This window comes from Argentina anserina, chromosome 3, assembly GCF_933775445.1.
Source record: "Argentina anserina chromosome 3, drPotAnse1.1, whole genome shotgun sequence".
Taxonomy (NCBI): domain Eukaryota; kingdom Viridiplantae; phylum Streptophyta; class Magnoliopsida; order Rosales; family Rosaceae; genus Argentina; species Argentina anserina.
The window spans coordinates 12,217,107-12,240,013 of record NC_065874.1 but is presented as its reverse complement, the minus strand read 5'-3'; the positions used below and the strand labels follow the sequence as shown (position 1 = coordinate 12,240,013).

At 37.3% G+C, this 22,907-nt stretch overlaps 3 protein-coding genes across 3 annotated transcripts; 2 read left to right on the top strand and 1 right to left on the bottom strand.

Moving 5' to 3' along the window:
• Window positions 1-3,489: 3,489 nt before the first annotated feature.
• On the bottom strand, window positions 3,490-9,542 carry LOC126786630 (choline transporter protein 1). The gene is made up of 10 exons (XM_050512510.1): window positions 9,265-9,542; window positions 8,355-8,713; window positions 8,027-8,172; window positions 7,221-7,404; window positions 6,699-6,772; window positions 6,466-6,583; window positions 5,655-6,007; window positions 4,801-5,061; window positions 4,029-4,256; window positions 3,490-3,933 (listed from the first exon to the last, which is right to left on the bottom strand). Exons 1-10 carry the CDS (start codon window positions 9,447-9,449, stop codon window positions 3,730-3,732), a joined length of 2,112 nt encoding a protein of 703 aa, XP_050368467.1. The 5' UTR covers window positions 9,450-9,542; the 3' UTR covers window positions 3,490-3,729.
• A 2,194-nt stretch (window positions 9,543-11,736) lies between these two features.
• Window positions 11,737-14,519, top strand: LOC126786819 (uncharacterized). The gene is made up of 6 exons (XM_050512768.1): window positions 11,737-12,105; window positions 12,205-12,531; window positions 13,120-13,168; window positions 13,245-13,527; window positions 13,708-13,786; window positions 14,089-14,519. The coding sequence occupies exons 1-6, from the start codon at window positions 11,797-11,799 to the stop codon at window positions 14,266-14,268; spliced, it is 1,227 nt and encodes a 408-aa protein (XP_050368725.1). The 5' UTR covers window positions 11,737-11,796; the 3' UTR covers window positions 14,269-14,519.
• A 2,769-nt stretch (window positions 14,520-17,288) lies between these two features.
• LOC126785715 (germin-like protein subfamily 1 member 11) lies at window positions 17,289-18,707 on the top strand. The gene is made up of 2 exons (XM_050511340.1): window positions 17,289-17,447; window positions 17,984-18,707. Exons 1-2 carry the CDS (start codon window positions 17,324-17,326, stop codon window positions 18,538-18,540), a joined length of 681 nt encoding a protein of 226 aa, XP_050367297.1. The 5' UTR covers window positions 17,289-17,323; the 3' UTR covers window positions 18,541-18,707.
• Window positions 18,708-22,907: the final 4,200 nt, after the last annotated feature.

Genomic DNA, 22,907 nt, shown 5'->3' with positions numbered 1-22,907 from the left:
CTTCAGAACAGGCCTCTTGTGAGTCTAGTCTAACAAAACAATGATAGATATTTTGTTGCTGTTGGGTCTGAGTTGTTATATATGTACAACACTTTGTGGTATTACAACATCACACCACCATGGTCCAGGGAGATTATGTAACATTGTAGACAGCCTGTCCCATTACACCTATGTATATATGTCGTAAAGACCCCAGTGAGATTAATTTTCTAGAAGAAAAACGGAAGAAATGTACGTGCAGTTAGTCCTTGTAGGAATAAAACTGCAGCACATTATTGCAACCTGGGGAATGGTGGTAAAATTGGATCTCCAGTTCCTATCCAGAGAGGATCTATCTGGTTTCAAGGAGATATTGTGTCTAGAGTCTTCGTCTGCTATAAATATGTTTCTTGTACCTGAACTCCTCTTCCCCTTCTTTAGTTTACACTCCACTAATTAAACACGATCATATTTCGATTTCCAGCAATTTTCTTTCCCCCGTATATAAATTTCTATTTTATAAGGATTAATATTGTCACCGTCCCGAAATTTCGAATGATAAAACTCGAAATCGAAACTATGAAAACTCTAAAATAATCTAAATATATTGAAATCATCTTATAATAATAGTGTATCGAAACTAACTGAATTCATAGTATGACTCAATCAACTTAATTAATACATAACCAGTTTATAATTCATGTATCATAACCAATAGAAATATAATGTTCTCTCAATGCTCACCACAAATAGAAGAAATAAACTTCGACAATCTTTAGAGTAAGCCCTCCAATTATGCTAATCCACATCTGCAGAACTATCCCCTACACCATCGAATAGGTGCATCAGGATTGTAAACACAAACCCGGTAAACTTTGCAGCTCGTATGAGTAAACCAACAGTATAGCACACATTGCAAACAAAAGAAAACAACTGATGACCTTTAAAAATAGATGTACTCATAAAACACCGGACGACCCATCTGGTTGTCCAATATTATCTGAAAATATGTGTACTCATGAGACATTGGGCAACCCATATGTTTACCCAAATTACATTTATAATACAGGTACTCATGAGACCCAGGTACTGATATGTTACCCCTCATGCAGTACGCCGACAGATACTGGGCAACCCATATGTTACCTAATATCACACAAAAATATGGATACTCATGAGACCCAGACAACCCATCTGTTACCCCTCATGCAATACACCGGCAGATAGACTAGAGCTCTAACTGATCGTAACTGACACTCAGCCAAAGTTTGGTTCTGATTACTGCCAACACATCCGAAGACCAAAAAACACGTTTTAACAAGACTCCATGGAACCGTAGACGATCAAATTCACGTAACTTAAACCAAAACATATTTTTAGAATAATTTGTATAAGCTAGTGATGGAACGACTATGTTAACAACTCAAACTAAATTCAATAATTATAACACTACTTCGATCATGATGATCATTGTGAGGTTTACTCATCTTCTTTCCTGCGTGCAACTTCCGCGATACTAAAAGCGATTCCCTCCCTCGTTTCATCGGTTACCTAATAGTATGATAAAATGCTTAGAAAACAATACGTAAAATATTAGGTGAGGATTTCATTACAGCTAAATGTTGTTCATAAAACACTGTTCGTGTTTACTGTTTCACTAAACATTGTTCACAGACACTGTTCATGCGCCGCCACCGTTTTCTGACCACCACCAATGACCACCAAATTTCACCACCACAATCTAAATAACATTCCTAACAACTTTCTAGTTCACCATAAAGTCCAATTCCGAGCCTAAACACTTCAATTTAATAAAAACCGAAAACCCCCATTTTAAAACCTATGATTTCTTTTCTTCGATTCTCCTAGCACAAAACGATTTGGGTTAAATATTTTAGAGAGTTTATAGTATGGAATGAGACCTTCAAAATAGGATAAGAAACTCACCAATTGGTGGCCGGAGGAGGAAGATCCGATGAGGTGAAGTTCGGCGAAATATGCACGTTCGGGGGAACTTATGGACTTCACCGCTCCCAAACGGCAGCGAGATGGCGGGTGGCGCTGCCATCAATCGACAGAGGATGCAGCAACCTTTTCAAATGGGATCGGTGAGCCGCTCAATGGTGGCCGGACGGCGGAGATCCGGCGGCCCAAAGTCGGCCGCTCGGGAGAGAGAAATCTGGGTTTTTCGGGGGGGGGGGTGTGGGTGAACAATACCCATGAACTGTACCGATCCGAATTTCTGATTTTTCTCTCTCTTTTTCTCTTTAATTCCCATATTTATACTATTTTCCAAAAATGTCCAAATCCTTTTGATTCGTAACTCTTCATACGAACTCCGATTTAGACGTGCAACGTGTGCACGAATTCGTATTGACGAACTCTACGACTTTCATTAATGAAGTTTTCTTAGATTCCTGGATAAAAAGTCAACTATTAACCCGTCACGGTAACGTTTCTGTGTATAAATCAATTAGACACTTTTATTTTCTTCCTCGTACTCTATAATCGGATCACCACCAATTTAAATATCTCATAACAATAATTAGAAAATAATTATAAATTTCCGAGATATTACAAATACTCTAGTATTCGCCACAAGTTTATCCGAGTTAGACAGCAACTGTTTGCCATTGATAACTAAGAACTTGAAATTTACGTTGCAGAGACCGAAAGACTAGCCAAGTTTATATGTTGAACTTGAAGTAGCTTGATGACCGATCCACCAGTATATATGATTTCAAACCATGTTTTGAAATGGTAGTGTACTTGCAGATTATCAAGCAGCTGGAGAAGGAATCCATCAAATGCACCGAGGAGGAGAACGGACAGATAATATTGATCTCGGTGGATGCCATTGACCCGAAACGCTTGAGCTTCTCAAAAAAGTCGATTGAAAGAATTCAGAAATCACCTTCATTTGGGCTGTAAAAGGAAATTTTCTTTTGTAGGAAGATGTAGAATTCTTGAAAGATGAAATTCAAGCAAGGTATTAAGAATCCTAGCTTTTGCAGAGCTGAAAAACAGTTTTATGTTCTCAGCTTCAGGCTTCAGCCATACTTGAGCTACATTTTGAAACTGTGAAGAGAATGAGAGATTCCAAACTAGTCCATTTTCTTTTTTTGAAATGGATTTAGGTCCTATCTATGGGATTATTATTACATCCAAAGGATATTGCAATTCTCCAAAACACCACCTACCTCCAACGAGTCAGTCTCCCGCCTCTGTTAGAACTTAGAACCCGCGGCGGGCATGCAATCAGTCTCTAGTTGCGTTGAACTGAAGAAATTTACAGAGACATGTCTTTCAAGTCCAATGAGCTCAAGTTGCATGCGTTGAGAAACCGATGAGTTGTAGTCGCAAATGAAGAGTAAGATGGTAAAGCTGTAGGGTTTTAGCCCTTTTAGGAACCCTTCATTTCAATTCATTCCATTTCATCAAATGCCTTACCACTCCAATGATCGTTTAGGAATTACTTTAAACAGAAGCTTGCTCAAGACCCAACAAAATTCTAATTCATTTCCATTCCATCAATTGGAGAGAGCATTTTCATATCAGATTATCATTCAAATCTGCCATTGAGGCAATTTTTTCCCAATTGGTCAAGCCCAACACTTGAACATATACAGGTAAAAACAAAATTTCAAGGATAGGGCAAGGGAGATTCTGGGAGGCAGGACTAGAAATTCTCAAGAAAGAGGCTTCTAAATATTGATTTAAGCTACTATGACTGGGATGAAAATGCATATTCTAGGGTATGTCGTCGGGTCCTTGTGTAAGTCTCTGCATCTCATTTTGGTCATTTAGAGTTTCAATGAGAAGTGGAGGAGCATACTGGGCAGTCCCTTGGTGCTCTTCGGAATCCTGGCAGAACGAAAGAATGATGGTATCGATTGACATCTCCACCACAGAAAAGAAAAGTGTAGCAACCACATAACCAAGGCCCCAGCAGACCTGCATGAACATATAACAGCAGATTCAAATAAGTAACTTTCATCCAAATAAATCATCATTGTTACTAAAATTCATTTCTTTAAATTTTAACATACCAACACTGGAAATAGTGGAGAAGAGATCTTGTTATGCGCAGATTTGTATCTGTGGGTATCCAACATAAGAAAAGCAAAGAGGGCAGTAAATAGGCTGACGCACAATTTGCCAAGGAATAGTATCATGTCTCCAATCACGTTCACCCTCCCTATCCGAAGGATGTTACTGATGATCAGATCTGTAGCAACTGCAGAAGACTTGCAGAAGCTTTTACCTGTTATAGCAATCTGCAAGAGTAACAAACTTGTTTTTATTAACCCAGATACAGGCTTTACTTTAAAGACTGAGGGTATAAAATGTATTCAATTACTGATACATTCCGGCTCCACCGCAACCCATTCTAAGTCATTGTACTGTTTTGCACACGCAGCATTCTAAGTCATAACAAAAACAAGTAAACTTGCAACTTAGTGCCCACTCCCTTTCTATTCTTTGAAACTTCTCAGACGTTTTACTCTAGTCTAATGCTCTCACTACAAGTCACCAGTCCCATAGTTAACCCATATGAGCACCAAGAAGGAAAGCAACTCACAAAACTATCCAAGTATTGCATACCCAAAGCAGTAAGGTTAAAACTTATTGGTGGTATATTTTTCAGGAGCCAATTTTCTTAGTAATATGGGAACCACTTTTAGCATGCCAGTCAGACAGAAAACTGGTCGTACTAACAAATCAATTCCCCTATGTGAATTTATCATACAAAGAAATGAAATTGAATATAAACAGCTGAACATTTAGACAAAGTGATCAAACTAGTTATGTTGGAATTACCATAATGTAGGCATTGCGATTAACTGACTTGATTGTCCACTCAATACAGCTCAGGGAAAACCTGGCAGTATGGAAGGCAGCCTTTCCGAACCAGTTATTAGGCGTGGTACCAGAAACTTTCAATCGGCGACGAATTGACTCGAGCATAAACCTTATTGATTCCACAAACGATACAATCAAGGAGCCAAGAGCAACCGACCCAAGGCTATAGCGCATCAGACGTTTCAGAGAGGAAAAAACCGGAAGAAATGGAATATCACCCTGCATTAAATAAGTTAATGATCAAGATGAAAATTGCACATAAAGATAAAGATTCCTCGAAAATAAAATCTTGCGTCATTTGGTTTGGAAGCTACTAAGATAAGATCACAATATTCTTAATTCAGAATCCAGCAGATAATACCCATGTAAGGGGAAGAGAGCCACCCCCACCAGAATTTAGTGTACAACAAATGTGTCAGGAGACACTGACTTTAGTCTAAGATCGATATTGCAAGTGTTCAATAGTATGTAACGAGATATGCCCGACAGTTGGCCATAACCATGGCAAAATGCCCACTATATCAGGGGCTAAAACAGTAAGATTCGAATTTCAGTCTGAGAGAAACATGTTTTCAACCTCTACAAGATCTACAAATGAAAAGAAAATTAGAAGAGTTTGCCAAACCTAAGATATGCCAGCCTAAGCATTGAACAAAGAATGTCGTGTTTACCACAGTACATCAATATATAGACATGTAGATCATTCTGGCATTCTTGCAACTCAACTAACAAATTTAAAAGCGGGATTTATGAAATAAACCTACAAGCAAACTTTTCTGTAAACAGCTATGCATACAAGGTTAGTTACTTACTGATGTTTCACCACAAGCCCAATAATATGAAGCCACAGAACCAGCAATAACAGTTGAAGAAGCTGCTTTGAAAAACTGTGTAGCCCAGTAACACCCAAATAAGTGGAAAAAGATGGCAATCCCTATATGAGGGGTGTAATGAATGCTATAACCGCAACAACGATCACAGTTAACTTGTTTTGATGCAAGATTGTAGGCACAGCAGTTTGAGCTGCAGCTATTCTGGACTACTTGACCAGAACTGAACAGGTGAAAAGCAGCTGAAAACCATATCATGTAAAAAACTCCAAGGATGGTATATGGAATGATAGGGAATATAATCAGTGCTTGAGCTTCTCCTATGACCTTGGCAGCTACCTGCATAAGAGACTTTATTAGTCCAAATCACTCTCTGACTATATTGCAATCATGTCTATTCTTCCTGTTTATCAGATCTTTTTCTACTACGTATGTTTCTTCCCATTCATAAAATTGAAAACCTGAGGGGAAAACAGAAATTAAGTTCAAAGATAATTCTTAACAAATCGAACATCATCATTTTACCTTATGAGAAACACTTTTTCTGAAAGTCTTGTCTTATTATCATTATTGAAGGGTGACCACTTCGGACCTTCTCCGATAAGTGGAAGAGAAATAACACTAGATTACAAGCTGGTTGATAGCTTTGGCTTTCAAATAATCATAAATCTACAACTTTGGCACAACCCAAATTAATTGGATTATTGACTTCTTTCTATAGAGAAATTGAGAACCAAGAGGTCTCAGATCTCATGCATCATCATCAATTCAACAAATTAATTAGAAAGCATACTTGCCTTAAGGACAGATGTTGCCATAAGGATGCGGCGGACTATAGCAATTGATGTAAGAACAGAAACAACCATAATAAAGGTCATGAGAACTGCAACAGCACGGAGATGATGTAACTCCTGAAAGATTGGAAACATTTAATTAGAGAACAAAAATACAAACTAACTAAAACGAAAGGACAGTGCTATCCACTAGCTTTAAAGTTTGAAGATTATCGTAAATGAAGGTACACACCCTTCCAATTATGCGAATGTACGGATCGTGCTCACCAATGATTGGGGAGATGGCATCATTTCCTATCCATCCAGCTATCACCAAGCAAAAAAGAAAAATCAGAACTACTGTTGTTGAACATTGTTGACACACACAAACATACAATTATACAAGTTAGAGTATCAAATAATAAATAGTAAAAATAAAGTGCTGGTGCTAAAGATGAGAAGCAAGAAAGCCAACAACCATGCTCCACAAAAAAAGAGAGGAAAAAGATAGCCTTGCAGGATACAACTTTTAGGAGATAAAGTTAAACACAATTCCGATTACTCCTGTTTATACCCCCTTCTCCTATGAGAGATAAAAAATAAAGGATGTACTATTTGACACACATCAGAAGATGATTAAAGTTGTATGAACTAGGAGTGAAGGGCCAGTGACATCAGGTGAACCAACAACAGAAGCCCAAACAAGCTCTATCAATGATATTAACAAACTACCAATTGATACAGTAGATATGGTGACTACAAAATAGCTCCTGACCTTTCAAGTAGTAAAACATTGTGACTGATATTATGAGTATATTGAAGAGCACCACTGTTATCCAAGGCATGGCAGCAACAAAATAACGAATCAGAAGCAGCCAAATCACTGACAAAGCCAGTGGCAAAATTCCTCCACAAACAAGCAGCACTGGCCATGACTTTCCAATATCAGCCATGTATCTCTGCAAATACGAAGAAAGCAATGAAACTTAGAGCTCAAGGAAATGCACCAAGCATAGTTACAATAGCCCTAAGGCGGTAAAGGGCGGTAAAGGGAAGGGAAGGGAAGGGAAAGAGACATCCATATAGGGTCATAGTTTTGGCAGCACTCGAAGACTAATGTGAAGATTTATCTGTCAAATAACTGCCTCCAGCTTCAGCAGGCATCCACTTATAGATTGGGAATTTTTAAGAAAATGAAGACTGACGAAGAACTCTTGTTGCCCAGTTGATTCAATTGGCTGGTAACTAGGCTCACTGTATGAGGAAATACAACTTAATAATTTTGAGATAGGATATTTACCATGTGTCAGACAAACTTATATAACTAGAAAAATTACAGGTTCTTTTGTGTTTTTAAAGCAGGCTTAGACTAAGGCACCTAATTACAACTCCATGAATGATGACTCTCTATGGTCTATAAAAGTTCTGGCCCATAAATTATATTTCTCTGAAAAGGAGTAGCAAATTTCTAGGAAAACCAAATGCAAAGTGATTGAGACAATAAGAAGTTATAAATTTTCACAAATGGCACAAGCCTGCTTGCTGTAAAGAAGTACAAAGTAGTAAGAAACAGTGCTCAACCTTCAAGACAGCTGACCGAGAATTGATGGACTTGTGAATAGATTTGTCAATAACAATGTCCTCATTAATATTCACTCCACCCATTTGCTGCCAATGCTTCAATGAACTGTTTGATGGACGAGCGATAAATTGGCAGGTCCAATAGACTGCAAAAAAGAACAGGTTCAGTATGATGCATATATTTGATAATGAAAACAAAGGCGGACTAAATTTAGACCTCAGCTATCTTCCGGTGACAGAAATATATCACCAACCATCAAATTTGTAAATGGGACACAATTGAGAACAGATATATGATATAACCTGCAGCAGAACTGAATTGACTCACCGTTTACACTTGGAAATATGACAGGGTAACAAGGACCCTGAAGTTGAAGAGAGGCATTTCGCATTTCAGGTGTAAGGAACTCAAAATAATCATAGTTCCGTTCAATCCAATCATTCGTTGAGAGACGTATGTCTCCGTCAGGGTAATCACACACCCAATTCAGTGTATCGTCAGAAGGGGTGGGGCAATCCAATAGGCATATACTCCGGGCATCTTCCAACTTGAATTGATTGTCTTTTAGACCACTCAAGTATACTTGGTTTGGGTTTAACCAGTATTTGAGTTCCAGTTCCTGAAGACCTGGATGTGCATGCTTGTCACCGCACACATTTCCTTTGTAGTCCAGTCCATAAGTGAGCCTAATGAAACCACCAGTTTTAATAAAATGACAACAAACTCTAAGCTGAATTCAATTATACAACAGAAGCGAAGCACATACACAAATAAATTTACAATGTAGTTAAAGAGTAAAGACACAGTAATCGCAGAGAAGATTTAAACCAAATGCGGTAACTATTACCATGATTGCTTACTGAAAGTGCAGAAAGGGAAAAAAATTGAGGAATTTACAACTGACATGTAACAATAAGCTTTTATATAAACAAACAAATCACATGGGACTCTAAACCCAATATAACAATTTCAGTTCTTCATAAACTATCAAAGTTTCTCAGCAACCATATAAGAACACAAAACCTCATTTAAAAAGAAAGCCATTTTGATCAATATATTAGGGTTTATCAAAATTAAGGAACCAAACCGAAAAATAATAGAAGAACTACAGATTGCTAATACCAAACATATCTATATGAGCTGAAAAGGGAAACCCAATTGAGAGAGCGATTCTTACCTTAAAAGAAAACTTGACAAAAACACAACTTTACCAAAACAAAAGGCCGAGATTGTATACCTTAATGGGTTTCCTTGGTTGAATCCAAAGCTGGAGTTGACAATCATAGCAACCCAGAAGGCAATAAAGATAACCAGAAAGACAAGGTCCCTGCATTTCCTGTTATGCCTGATGATAGAGCCCATTTGGTCACTCCCATCACTTGATGGGTACCTCCCTATCACTGCCCCCAGAGGACCCCTCATTTCTACACACACTGTTCCTTCTTCTTCTTCTTCTTCTTCAGCAATGAGAGAGAGAGAGAGAGTAGCAGCAGAGAGTGTGAAAAGAAGGGAGGTTTAGATTTGGAATAATATTCAGTGTGTTTTGTTTTTCACAATCACTTTCCGGCTTTGAGAGACAAAGATGTCACTAAACCTGTGAGCAGCTAATTTTCAGGATTGTGGTCGGGCGGCTTGGCTCGCCCCATTGGCTTCCTCAGCTCATTTTTATACCTTGCTCTCGTTTATCTTCCTCGGATAAAAATAGCTGTAGCATGTGACCTTGCCAATTCTCACCTTGAATATTTAGTTTTTACCAATTCATCCCTAGAAAGAAAGAGCAAATCATGATTCTTACCGTTGCTCAATTGAAACATGACAAAGCAACTCTTTGGCTTTATGGCTTAGCTAGCTCGGCTCCATAAAAGAAGCCAGAAAGATAAGACAGGGCCATTATGGTGGTAATAGAATTTTTTAACAAAAGTCGGCCAAAAAAGCTAAAAAGCTGTTAAAGAGAAAACAAAGAAAGAAAGAATCAATCGTCAAACTTGTCAGGGTGACGGGGATGGCAGACCCATACTCCCTTGCCAATTGCCATGCATTGCCCGCGTTGCTTTCCCTCTCTCTCAACTGTCGATTTTGTTGAAACTTATTTAGGCCGTACATCATCGCCGTCAAACACATGGGCGTTACGTATCAGTTATTTAAAATTGAGCTCGAGGAAGGAATTTTCATGAACCCATTACTCACACATAGAATAGGATGTGATTATGTGACTAATGTGAGGATGATCAGAACAAAAACAAATTCATACTTACAGAGACAGATCATTTTTCGTAAGTATTAAAGTACGAGTTAACTACTGGAATACCTTAGCTCAATTTCTTCCATATACTCAATATTTGTAGTCAATTTAGGATTAGTACTAAGAGAGCTTATTTCATGCACGACCGTAAATATATAAATCTTATTAAAGAAAATCATCATATATTCTTTTACCTTTTACATTGAGTAATACATATATAATGGTGTTCGCTATATCTATATATATGTACAATCTAAATGCCATGCCGATACGTATGAGATGCAATTGCTAGCAAAACTTTTATTTTGCCCCATCATACTATTTGATTTTTCTTGCGACTAATCACTCTAACTCGCTAGCATACACACTCACATTTATACTTGGTCTTATAAGTTAAGATATATTGTTGAGAATTGAATTTTTGTGCTTCTTCTTAGCCTATATATATATTTATATATATATATTTATTTGTGAGCTGCAATTCTTGCAAACCAATCTCTTCATGCCTCAAGACCATAATTCATGCTGATCTATTGCTCTTTTAGTTGATGCAAACTCCAACTAATTTTTTCTCACACTCAAATTCTAACAATCACTCTTTTTTCTTTTGAGAAGTAGTCTCTTTGGTAGAGACAACCTTGAATCCATAGTATAAGTTTCACTTCACCTTTGAAACTTCAAGAGTAAGTGCGTTTCACATCCTTAACACTTTTTATCTTTTAAGATTTATCAAAGTGTGTAATTAAGTTTAAAATGAAAATTATTATGTTTTGCTAAAAAAAAAACTATATTTTCGTACATGGTAAAATTTGAATTTGTCCAAAACAATATCGGTATCAAAATCCTTGTGAAAAGTACTTCAAATTACGGTTTTAAATCACGGGTCCTTGAATCACTCAAAAATGTTTAGAAATAAAAAACAGAAAAAATTAGAATAATAAACTCGTGGGGAACGTACTAATGCAACTTTCACAACTTTCATATCTTACTCATTTATTAACCATTTGCTACAAACTTTATATCAAATTAAAGCTTACGACATCGACATTTGCTTTTAATCATGAAAGTTTTCCGAATAATGGTAAAACTTTTACTACATGTAAAGACGCATACAACTAAAGATGATAACAAGTTGATCGGTTTTTGCTCTGCTTTTATATATTTCAAGAAAATTTACCACATCAAAACCAATTGTGAAGAGGAAAATGTTTTTACGCCACAATATGCGCCAGATTTGACGCTGCAATCCTACGTGATATGACGACACATCACATTGTCATGCCAGCAATTTCATGTTTGTGTCATTGATAGTCCTTTTATGCCATCTTGTATACAGTAGGTTAACCGTACAAAAAAGTAAAATTTGGAAATAAATACGTAATCATAAATTACTTAACAACTTGACCGTCAACACTAATTACCTTGACCGTCAACCTTTGACGCACACACGATCAACACGTCGCACTCTAGCCCCCCTTAAAACCAGCGATCACCCACACCTCACGCAGTCACTGTGATCACACTCTCATGGCGTTAGAGTTCAAATCCCACCGCGACGACGCCTGGTACGACGCCATCCTCCTCACGGAGCAAACCTCCACCGGCCTCCGCCTCCGTGTCTCCTTCGCCACCTTCCCCGACGACCAGGACGAGTTCGTCACCCTCGCCGACGTCACCACCTCCACCGACCTCGACGCGCTCCTCTCCCGCGTCCGCCGCCGCTCCCTCCAGCTCCAGGACTCCGAGTGCTCCTCCGTCGACAAAGGCCTCCTCGTCTGCGCCTCCCGCTCCCTCCAGCCCGACGACCGCCGCTTCTTCGACGCCTTCATCGACGGGGTCAGTTTCGTCTTTTCCTCAAGTCTCTCTATGCACACCAAGTGTTTGTGAAAATGCCTCTGGATTTTTAGGCTGTGATTCTTGTGATTTGACTATTAGGTTGTGCATAAGGAGCATAAGGTGGTGAATGGAGTGGAGGAGTGCACATGCAGCTTTATACTGGAGTGGATTCACGGCCCGCAAGCAGGGACTCTCACGGTGGTTGAGCTTCCGGACATTTGCAGAGTCCGGCTGCCTGTTGTGGACGAGGAGATTGACCCGGCGTTGACTGAGTTTGTTAATGCGGCCAAGGAGAAGATTGAGAGGACTGAGCTGACGTTTTCCAATTCCATTGGGAGTTGCGGTGAGAGAGGTGGCGGCGATTGCGAGAGCGAGGGTAGTAGTAGGAGGAGGAAGAAGAGGCGCAAAGGGAGCTCTTTTTCGCAGGTTTGCAAGGCAAATTTGAATAATGTGGGAATTTTGATTCGGTTTTGAAGTGTTTTAGTTTAAGTACCATGAATTAAGTTGGATGAACAATGCATTATTATATAACTGCCTGGTGAGATTGACTATAGAATATGACTTGAGTTTGAACAATGCATTCTGTAGCTGCTCCATTCAATATTCTGACCTTATTGGTATGTAAGGCTCCTTACCGGGGGGTTTTGCCGCCTTTTGCTTGATAATATGTGTTGGATTTACAATGCATTGTCTACTGCTTATTGGCATGTGAGAATTATCCATTTGGGTTCAATTCTGTATCTTTACTGACTTTCTTCCTAGAGTGAATAGCATTGATACAGGAAAGTTTGTATTTCTCTGATGAAGTCTTATGAAATGTTCAAACAGTGTGCACAACTGTTTAAATACAATAAGAGAGGATTGGAAGACAATTAAGAGTTTGAGTGTGTTGGACTCATTGCGAGGCTGCCTGTATGTGAAATGTATAGTTAAAACTTGGAAGTTGTTGGATCGCCTTGATATCCCCTGTGATAAAATATGAGTCGTAATGCTAGTTCATTAACATGTTTGTAGGATACAAGATGTGCTAGGGGATCCGTAACTCTATGCTCGTCTTCCAAAGGTTTGTACATGTTTCTATACAGTTCTGTAGAAGTGCATTAGTTTCTTTCTCTAATATTTATCATTTTCCAAAGCAGAGATGATGAACAATTCTTCTGTAAGGGATGGAGATGACATGGATATTGGAGGGCTTCCCAATATGATATATGTTGAAAATCTTGAGAAGGGGATCTCATCATTTACGATCATGGAATTCATATACCAGAAACTTTCAATATCATGTCAAGCATTTGTTTCTCCATGTAAGCCATCAGAGGTGTATACATCAGGAACCATTAGGTTGAACAGCAAAAAGGACCACGATAAGTTATCTGAGTTTTTGGGAAGCCCAGATCGCATCATCATGTCGTCAAGAGGAAGGTATATATTCAAATTCGAAGTTGGTCAGATTAGAATCATCAGCTCTGTTTTTTTACTGATTTTATATCTCCCTATATAAAAGGAAAAGAGAAAAAGCTGGAAACTAATTTGGTTTTAGGTTTCTGAACCTTTAGCTTTATATATTGATTTCTAATGTCCATTAGTTTTAATTCTATGTAGGCCTTGGGTTCTGACTGAAAAAATATCTTCAAATGACACAACAAGGGCATCAGTTGAAACCTTCAAGCAGACTTATCAGGTTTGTTTTCTAAAAATTTTCTTGTTACTGTGACTTCATTGGTCAATCACTATGCTGTCTTTAAGTTAACTTGTACTCTGTATATTGTAGTTATGTAAGATACTGTTTGAGCATGATCAGTTTTTGGTCTCTGCATTAAAACACGTGATCTGTTGTGCCACGACAATCAGTTAGTGTTTTTTAAAACCTGTTTTTACCCCACCATGCGGAAGAGAGGCAGAAGACAAGTTAAAACCCTTTAGAATGTAAATTAGGCATCAATTGGCCACTAAAAGGTTCTCTTAATTGTTTTTTATTTACAGACAACATTAGAGTGTAGAACTCAAAGGACTAATGAGTTGAAGGCTATCATGTCTGGGAGTCGAGAATACACAACAGCCAAGCAACTTAAGGATCTGTTCAAGGAGTTTACTGATCATCAGTGCGGACTTCATCAAAGATTACTCCAGGAAGAGGGAAAGATTTCACGGCTAACTATGTGATGGATTTGTGATGGCTAATGTTTGAGTTACTTGTGCATAGGTCTGACCGAAGGTAGATTGTGTTGGTTGTAAAACACTTGGTGTCCATGTTTCTTGAACTTGCTATCATCAGGCAACACTTTCCTTAACAGATTGTATAATCCGCTGGTTTTGTATCAGTTCTTGCATATAGGGTTGAGAATCAGAGTGAAGATGGCATGTTAATAGTTTCACATTGGTAATTTGGTACAAGTATCCTTCTTTTTGTGCAACTTGCAACAAGTTGCTTCATGTCCTTTTCCTTCTTCCCCCTATTATGAAGTCGGTTGCTGTTAGCACCATACCCTTTAGAGGGCTAAATATCGTGATTGCTCGCCATTTTAGGGTCTGATTGGCCCAAAAGCCTATTACATGCATCGTTAGCCCCGCAAAGTCAGTTGGGTAATTTCAATGGTCACACACTTGTTGCCTTTATAAATAGGCCTCTCATATCTACAAAAAAAGGTAAGTCTCTAAGCCTCTACTCACAAGTCACACATATTCTCTTACCTAACTCTACATGTTCATCTTTGTAGCTGACTTAGTATTGGAGGGCCAGCCCGGTCTTCACCCTGTAACGTTGTGTACTTGTAGTTTACAGGTGACAAAGAACTTCATTGGTTCGCCAAAATCCCGACGTAACAGTTGCATACACAAGAAGATGACGTTTGGTAACATCACCCGTCTTTAGCAGTTTCATCTTATGCAGCTGCAGTCTAATATTAACAAGAGACTGAAAGAAGGAGATCTGAGTTGTGGAGACCGGAGAAGAAGGTTTATGTATGAGGTGTAGTATTATATGGGGTCATTCACATGTACACCAGGAATATGATTGTTGTTAATTAGGCATTAAAAAGATGATATTATTGGCCAAACTTATATGAACACACTAATTCTAATCGATCAAAAACAATATGGAGATTGATGGGCGTGAAAATCAGTCTCGCAACAAAGATTATCTTGTATCCAACCATTTGTATGGAACAAAAGGCTATCAGGTAAGAAAGTCATAAGTCGTATAAAAAAATTTACTTCGTGTCAAAAAGAAAAGAAAAGAATCATGGTTAATAAAGATGGTTGGAAATGATCAAATACGAGGTTGAAGTGTGGGGATTGATTAGAAGACGTGAAAGGAGAAACTCGCACGGAGCAAAGAATACAAAAGGTTTCTCCTTAAGCTAAATTGCTCAGATTACTCATCCACCAGAAGTGAGAATTGCATAACCCAACATTTGAGGAAGTTTTTGGTCAATAATATATGGAACAGAGCAAAAGCAGAATGAAAACTGTGTTTGGTTGACCCGCCATACAAGCAATGATGTTGGATTCTTGCTAGTTGCTACCAGAGTCGATCTAAAAGATATAGTTTAAGAAGAAACAACCTTCAAATCACTAACCCACCCACATACAATGAGTGGGAAGAATGTTATGAGGCATTATACATACAATCATACCTAAATCCAGAAGAATTGCTCTCACAATTTCATGATCTCCATCAGTAAGCTAATAGACCTCGGATACATATACACACTAATCAAATTTAAGTCGATCCACTATGTTCATATTTCTAGCTTCGAATTGGATCTTGCCTAATCCATCAAACTGAAGACTGAAGAGCGCGCTAGTTAGCTAGAAGAGATCAATGTCGTTTTCTTACAAAATTGCCTTAAGCAGTGAGAGTGTGACTGTGAGAGTGAGATTAAATGGTCATGTATGATAATTATGTACCCGTAGAATTATCCCAAGAACTTGGATATGTTATTTATGTCACCAAGAATGAAAAGAATGACCAAACTTCCAAGGTGCTGGTGGAGTTGTGGAAACGCACGTCAGAGACTTCGTTCGTGGGCTGCTGCATGTGTAGAAAACAGAAATAAAATCCCAATAAGGACTGATAGATAAGCGTTGGAACACTAATTAGTAATTACCTTGGTTAATGGTGCGGTTTTATGCTGTGTGCACTATCTGATATATTTATGTGTACTCTTAAGTACAAATTTAGCCACGTTTAGCATCTCCATTCTATCTATTTAAAAAAAAACATTTATCAATTAATTATGTAACAACGCAGTCCACATAGTTTGGCCCACTAGTCCACACGGTTTTGTTCTTGATGTTAGACCCCAAAACACGTTCTCAATATGGGAAGCTGACCATGTGCATATAAACACAACTTCCATTCTCCCGTAGGCGATGTGAGATTCGTGACCTACCTGCTTGCTAGCTTTCTAGCCAGGCGTCACAATCCACCCCCTTAAGGGGCCGACGTCCTCGTTGCACACTTCCAGCCGTAGATAGGTTCTGATACCATATATAACAACTCAGTCCACATAGCTGAAAATATTGTCCACTTTGGGACCACTGACTTACATGATTTTGTTCTTGAGGTAACACCCCAAAACACGTCCTCAATATGGGAAGATGACCATACTCATATAAGCATAGCTTCTACTCTCTTGCGGACGATGTGAGATTCATGACCTACCTGCCTGCTAGTTTCCTAACCAGGCGTTACAGATTCTATCTAGAGATCATCAACTTCGTTTTTTTAGAAACTATAAATAAATTCCTCACTAATCGAGTTAATGGGATTAAAAAAACCATGGAATCCTTGCACTTGAAAAGAAAAAATTAAATACAACATCAAAGTGCTAGAACAATCAGATACCCCTACACAAGTTGATAAAAGAAGTAGAAATGCTAATTTCTAATCAAACGTACAGTACATTTAGAATTATAGAAACCGATAAATTATTATATGTATATGATATATAATTTACGTGACATACTCTTTTAATGTTATTGATCTATTTTTTATTGTTGTTTGTTTATGATTTAAATAATATTTTCTCTTTCACCCATATTTACCATATTTTCTATAGAAACAAGTATCTATACCTACTTCCACTACCCGCGCGCGAGTATAAATAGAGCTTTGTCCAATATTGGATATTCATCCCACCTTAGAGCAACTCATCTAGAGATACAAGTCCGAGGCAACCAAGCTAGCAGAATAGATCGAGTAACCTTGTTAACAATGAAAGGAACTCATTTGCCTATTGCTACTCTTGCCATCTTTGCATTCGCAACCTTCTTTGTCTCTGCTTCAGACCCCAGTCCTCTACAGGACTTCTGCGTGGCAATCAATAGCGGTTTACCTGGTATCACCTACCCCTTTCTATATTCTCTTTTTATCAAATAAGTTACCTGTTAGGCTGTTACTTTCCAATGTTGGCTTCTATATTGCATGACGAATATGAAGATTGTTCGTCAAGTTAACGTACTATGACTACTATATGTATGAATGGTATGTGATGCACTCATGCGCTCACATATATACTACCGTAGTATAATTACAGAAATACAGTATAGATATGGTGGCAAACTGTAAATATATCGGTCTCGAGTACGTTCACGTACGTAGGGATTCCTAGGGGCCGGGGTTGCTTACTATTGTAGTGTTAGACTGTTAGCCTATCATCGATGTACATATACGTTCATGCGTGTATATTATATAATCTCACGAGGAAAAGGAAAACTAAGGTTAGTACTAAGTACACTAGCTTTTCTCGAAATGTTTAGTTGATGACATTACACTTAATTTATGTCTCACACGTACGTACTTAAATTATCAAAGGATTGATTGCTAATTTGTTTAAGGACGTCTATAATTTTATGCTTAAATATTTTTGTTCAGGAGTGTTTGTGAATGGAAAGTTCTGCAGGGACCCCAAGCTTGTCACAGCAAAAGATTTCTTCTTCTCTGGGCTTCAAATTCCGAGACCAACGGCAAATCCGGTTGGTTCAACCGTGACACCAGCAAACGTGGAGCAAATCCCCGGATTGAACACGCTTGGGATATCCCTAGCTCGCATAGACTATGCACCAAACGGTGGTCTAAACCCTCCCCACACTCACCCTCGTGCTTCTGAGGTCCTGGTAGTCTTGGAAGGCACTCTGTACGTTGGCTTCGTCACCTCCAATCCCGATAACAAGTTGATCAGCAAGGTCTTGAACCAGGGAGATGTGTTTGTCTTTCCAGTTGGTCTCATTCACTTCCAATTCAACATTGGACCCGTCAATGCCGTAGCACTTGCTGCTCTTAGCAGCCAGAACCCAGGAGTCATCACCATAGCCAATGCAGTTTTTGGGGCCAATCCTCCCATCAATCCTGATGTTCTTAGGAAGGCGTTCCAAGTTGATGAAAAGCTCGTTCAGTATTTGCAGAAACAGTTCTGGTACAACAACAGTTAAGCACGTACGTGATCCATATATATAATTAAGGAAAACATATGTGATATATGTAAAAGGCCAAGGAAACCATGCCAACCAGTGTGTATGTTTTTCGTCATTGTCCCCAACAAGAAAATATGTATGTTTTTCATTACTACAGTAGAAACCCAAATAAAGAAGATGTTAATTGCGTACGCGCGCAATGACCTATATATATAACTCCATGAAAATTTGACCTGTTTATATATTTGTGTCTGTGTTGACACTTTATGTTCTTGGCCGGTTGTCTGTTATTTCGTTCTATCCAAATCCATTACCTATGTTGTGCGTACAGAAAATTATGATAAATCCAACAAACCCACAAAATCACACATTGTTGAGTAATCAACTCCTCACGACCAAAATGATAGAAAAATTTATAACATGCGTGTATTGCGTATACAATTACCCAACATAAATTCTCAAAATCGCTAGTAATATAATTCCTTCATGCATATAGTAATTTTATTTCCTCAATGTGTTAATGTATGCCATAGTAATTGAGCCTTCAAAGTATATTGCTACGTACTCCTCAAAGTGCAAAATTGCAATATGTGCTACTAGTACATGCAAATGAGTTTAATTAGATAGCATAAACTGCTTGAGTTGACTAGGGTCTAGGGGCGGTGAATCTTTATGTGGTTGTATAGCTTTCGTATGTCCGGCCCTAGCAAACTCTCCCGTTTCGCTGCTTATAAACTTTCTTTTTAATTATCAAATGATACTTCTATTCATACCTCCTATAATAGTATTTTGACCTCTTAATAATTTTGGAATTTTATAATTTTTTCCCCTACCGAAAATTGCATATATGACAAACCTTATCTTCAAAGTTCAAACACCAGCAAAAAAAAAAAAATCTAGATCCTTGCTTCTTTGTTGTCGACGACTCAACGTCAATAGAGTATATAAGAAAAACAGCTTAATTTGCCTCTATTAATTAAGTTATTAGTCGGACACATTCTCTTGAAAGTGAATAGCTCTAGATAAACCCTAACTTTCGTCTCTTGAAAGTTAATTCGCCAAACATTTAGTCATAAAATTAATGGGTCTTACATTCGCAACCGATACAGGGTCCAGCCAATCCAAGGTTTAAGGCACAGGTTCAAGACACAGAACAGTTTAATTGGCACCCAGAACCACAACCAAAGCTCCACCGCCTCTGGGAAGCAGCATCGCAGTCCAACCAAGGAAAACAGCGCTTAAGTCACCATGCTCATGGCCGCACCTCAACGCCACACCACCGACGCCGAAGAAGCAAAACCAATAGACTAAAGTCACTAAACCAATTAGGAAAGGTTGTCCCGACTTGAATTTACTAAGCGCAATCGTCTTCACAACACAACAAACTCCTGCGCCGGCAGCTGTCAACTCTCAACGCCATAAAACTCCATGCACGCCTTCAGTAATCAGAAGAATTGTGCATACTCAGGGTCGAAGAAAGAATATTATGAGCCAACAGAGGTCCCTAGTAAGAAATGGTGGTAGAGACGCAAACCCAAGAGAACCGCCACTCCCATTTGGGTGCTTGAAAGGGTTGCAGCAAGGGGAAACCCTAGCATAGCAACCTATTCAATTTTTGTGATAACTTAGTTGAAGTAATTAACTTTTTACATATCGCAAACTTAAGTTAAGAGTTAATTAAGTTTAATTTTCATAAAAACCAAATATAAACACGATAGTACTAATCATCATTTATAACCATGCATGGCAAGCAGTAACCTAATTAATCTCACCTAATTAATCTCACAGTGATTAGGTCATCCATAGGGAATTCGATTCAAAACCTCTTTTTTCTTGAGGTGGAAGTTGATTTCTGCACTTGCAAATTAAGGATATACTGTGAGATTTTTCTTCCGTGGCTTTTGGATACAAGTATCTAGCACTTACGGTATTATGTAAGTAGGGGGCATCAAAAACTCTTTTTCATTCTCTAATGACAGAGTTCGGCATAATGAACGTATGAGAAAATTCGAGTTTTCTTTGGTACTTTGAACTCGTTTCTGCTGGTAAACACATGAAAAATCATACGATAACATTATGTTTTGTTTCTGATCATCTCCACTAATCCTAGATATAATGTTAATGAAATTAAAGTTTATTTTGAACTTTCATAGTGTCTGTCATTGGTAAATGATTACAGCTCACTGGCCAGCAGTTAGAATGATGTAACGTACTTGTCAAATGTTTGTAGTACACAACCTTAATTACCCAAGGATTATGGCTTTATTTTTGTCCTGTACTATGATCAACAAGAAGGATCTTACATTTGTCAGTTGTAATCATGTCTAAACGACTAAACTTTAATAAGCAAGCAGGACTAGCGATTATAAGTAGAGAATACTCAATTCCTAATTTCCTATATTTAATATTCGATAAGATCACTGTGATTTGAATGCACGAGATCGATATTAATTGAAGTGAACTTATTAAGGTCGAATTTGATGATAATAGTTGTAGTATAAAACTCTAAATATCCAGCACAGTAGTACTCATGTGAATAAAGCCATCTCCAATCTATAGGATAATTTATAGCTCATGGGCTACATTGTGGCACACTAAATCAGTATTATTTATTGATGTGACATCAATCATCTATACTTTATGTGTGTTACAATGTAACCCTTTAATAAATTTTTAATGTATTAGTATCTTTTAATTTATATATTATCATTTAATTACAACTGTATTTTTATAAATGATAAATTTAATGAATATATCATGAAAAATATTAAAACTTAAACTTTTATTTCATAAAAATTAAAATTATATAAAATTTAACTAATTTAAGTTACATAAATAATAGTTATAAAATACTAGTAACTATGATCATTTGGTGTATTGGTAGGCATTTCCGAAATAGTAAGCATAATCGGATGGCAGGAATAATTTACGTTGCCTATGAAAAATAAATTAATAAAAATTAAAATTATCTTATAATGAACAATTACTTTTTATCTTATTTTTTTAATAAAAATTAAAATTACATGAAAACTCAACTAATTTAAGTTTCGTAAATTATATTTAATGATTAAAAAATATTAGTACTCATGATTATTCAATGTAGAAGTCTATATATCCGAATAATAGTCATTTGCATATATTTTTAATTGTACTTATTTACAGAAACAAAGTAGGAAACTATTCATTCTATTTTAAATGATTGTTATATTTGCCGCTTTTATTTATAATTTAGTTAAAAATTATTAATTTTAATAAGTGATTATTGTTTGTTTGTTCATTAAAAATTATTAGTATTATATCGGTAGTGTTGTTATATATTTAAGGAGTTATTACATTATAGAAAATACAAATTTAACAAGTTTAATGTTGTAGTATATTATTTCAACAAAGAAAAATACAGTTTTTTTCTCAAATAATGAAATATATATATTCATTAAACAATGTTGTTATGTATTTATAAAATCATTCACCAAAACAACAATAAAAATAATTTTAAAGATGGGACCCATATGTGCCAGAAGTAGCTCGAAAAGACTGTTTTTGACATTTTCGGGTTACTTATGGCATATTTTTCTAGCACACTTACCCATTGGTGGAGATGAAGTGTACCAAATTTTGAGAATTGTGACACAATAGCCCATGGGTCGGAGATGGCCTTGGTGACATTGTGGCTTTTCATTAATAAGAGGGAAAGATGAAGGAAGTTGCATTATTTCTTGTTCGATTGATTAAATGACGACATGTAACATCATTTCATCCCTCCGTTTTTGCCTCGCCATCAAATAAATTAACTTTTAATCATTTTTATCTAGAGGGACAAGCTTACAATGGTAATTAGTGAGTGATAGATAAACATTGGAACACTAATTAGTAATTACCTTGGTTTTAATGGTGGTTCTTTATGAGGAGATGAAGACGATGATGATGATGTTGTACCAGATATTTTTATTTTAACAACTCTATTAATATCTGGTACAACATCATCATCATCGTCTTCATCTCCTGAGAAACTAGAAAGTATTTTCTTAATTCCTCACCTCGAGTCAATGGGATTAAACAAACCATGGAGGGCTTGCACTTGGAAGGAAACAAAAAATACAATACTAATTATTCTAAAATACCAAAGTGCTGAACAATCAGGCTAGAGTCCAAAAATGAGATACGCTAGTAAGTTTTAGTCTTTCTATTCAACATGATTTCTGTAAACTTTTTTGTTGGAGTTAATTTCTCTTATGGTACCTGATGTATGACTATTTAGACAATTTAGTACATGACGTATGAAAATGGACAATTTAATACTTGAAATTCTCATTTGTAAGCCATTTGGTACCTCTATCAATTTTGATTATTTTTTCAGGGTTATATTCGTCATTCTATCCCTAATG

Bases quoted from the DNA above. Each gene is read 5' to 3' on its own strand.
- LOC126786630 (XM_050512510.1), bottom strand. From the start codon at position 9,449: ATGAGGGGTCCTCTGGGGGCAGTGATAGGGAGGTACCCATCAAGTGAT. The intron at 7,405-8,026 runs GTTGAGCACTGT...TCGTATTTGCAG, and splicing joins CTCGGTCAGCTGTCTTGAAG to AGATACATGGCTGATATTGG. The intron at 3,934-4,028 runs GTATGTTAAAAT...ATGTTCATGCAG, and splicing joins CTCCACTATTTCCAGTGTTG to GTCTGCTGGGGCCTTGGTTA.
- LOC126786819 (XM_050512768.1), top strand. From the start codon at position 11,797: ATGGCGTTAGAGTTCAAATCCCACCGCGACGACGCCTGGTACGACGCC. The intron at 12,106-12,204 runs GTCAGTTTCGTC...TTTGACTATTAG, and splicing joins TCGACGCCTTCATCGACGGG to GTTGTGCATAAGGAGCATAA. The intron at 13,169-13,244 runs GTTTGTACATGT...TTTCCAAAGCAG, and splicing joins TCTATGCTCGTCTTCCAAAG to AGATGATGAACAATTCTTCT.
- LOC126785715 (XM_050511340.1), top strand. From the start codon at position 17,324: ATGAAAGGAACTCATTTGCCTATTGCTACTCTTGCCATCTTTGCATTC. The intron at 17,448-17,983 runs GTATCACCTACC...ATTTTTGTTCAG, and splicing joins AATCAATAGCGGTTTACCTG to GAGTGTTTGTGAATGGAAAG.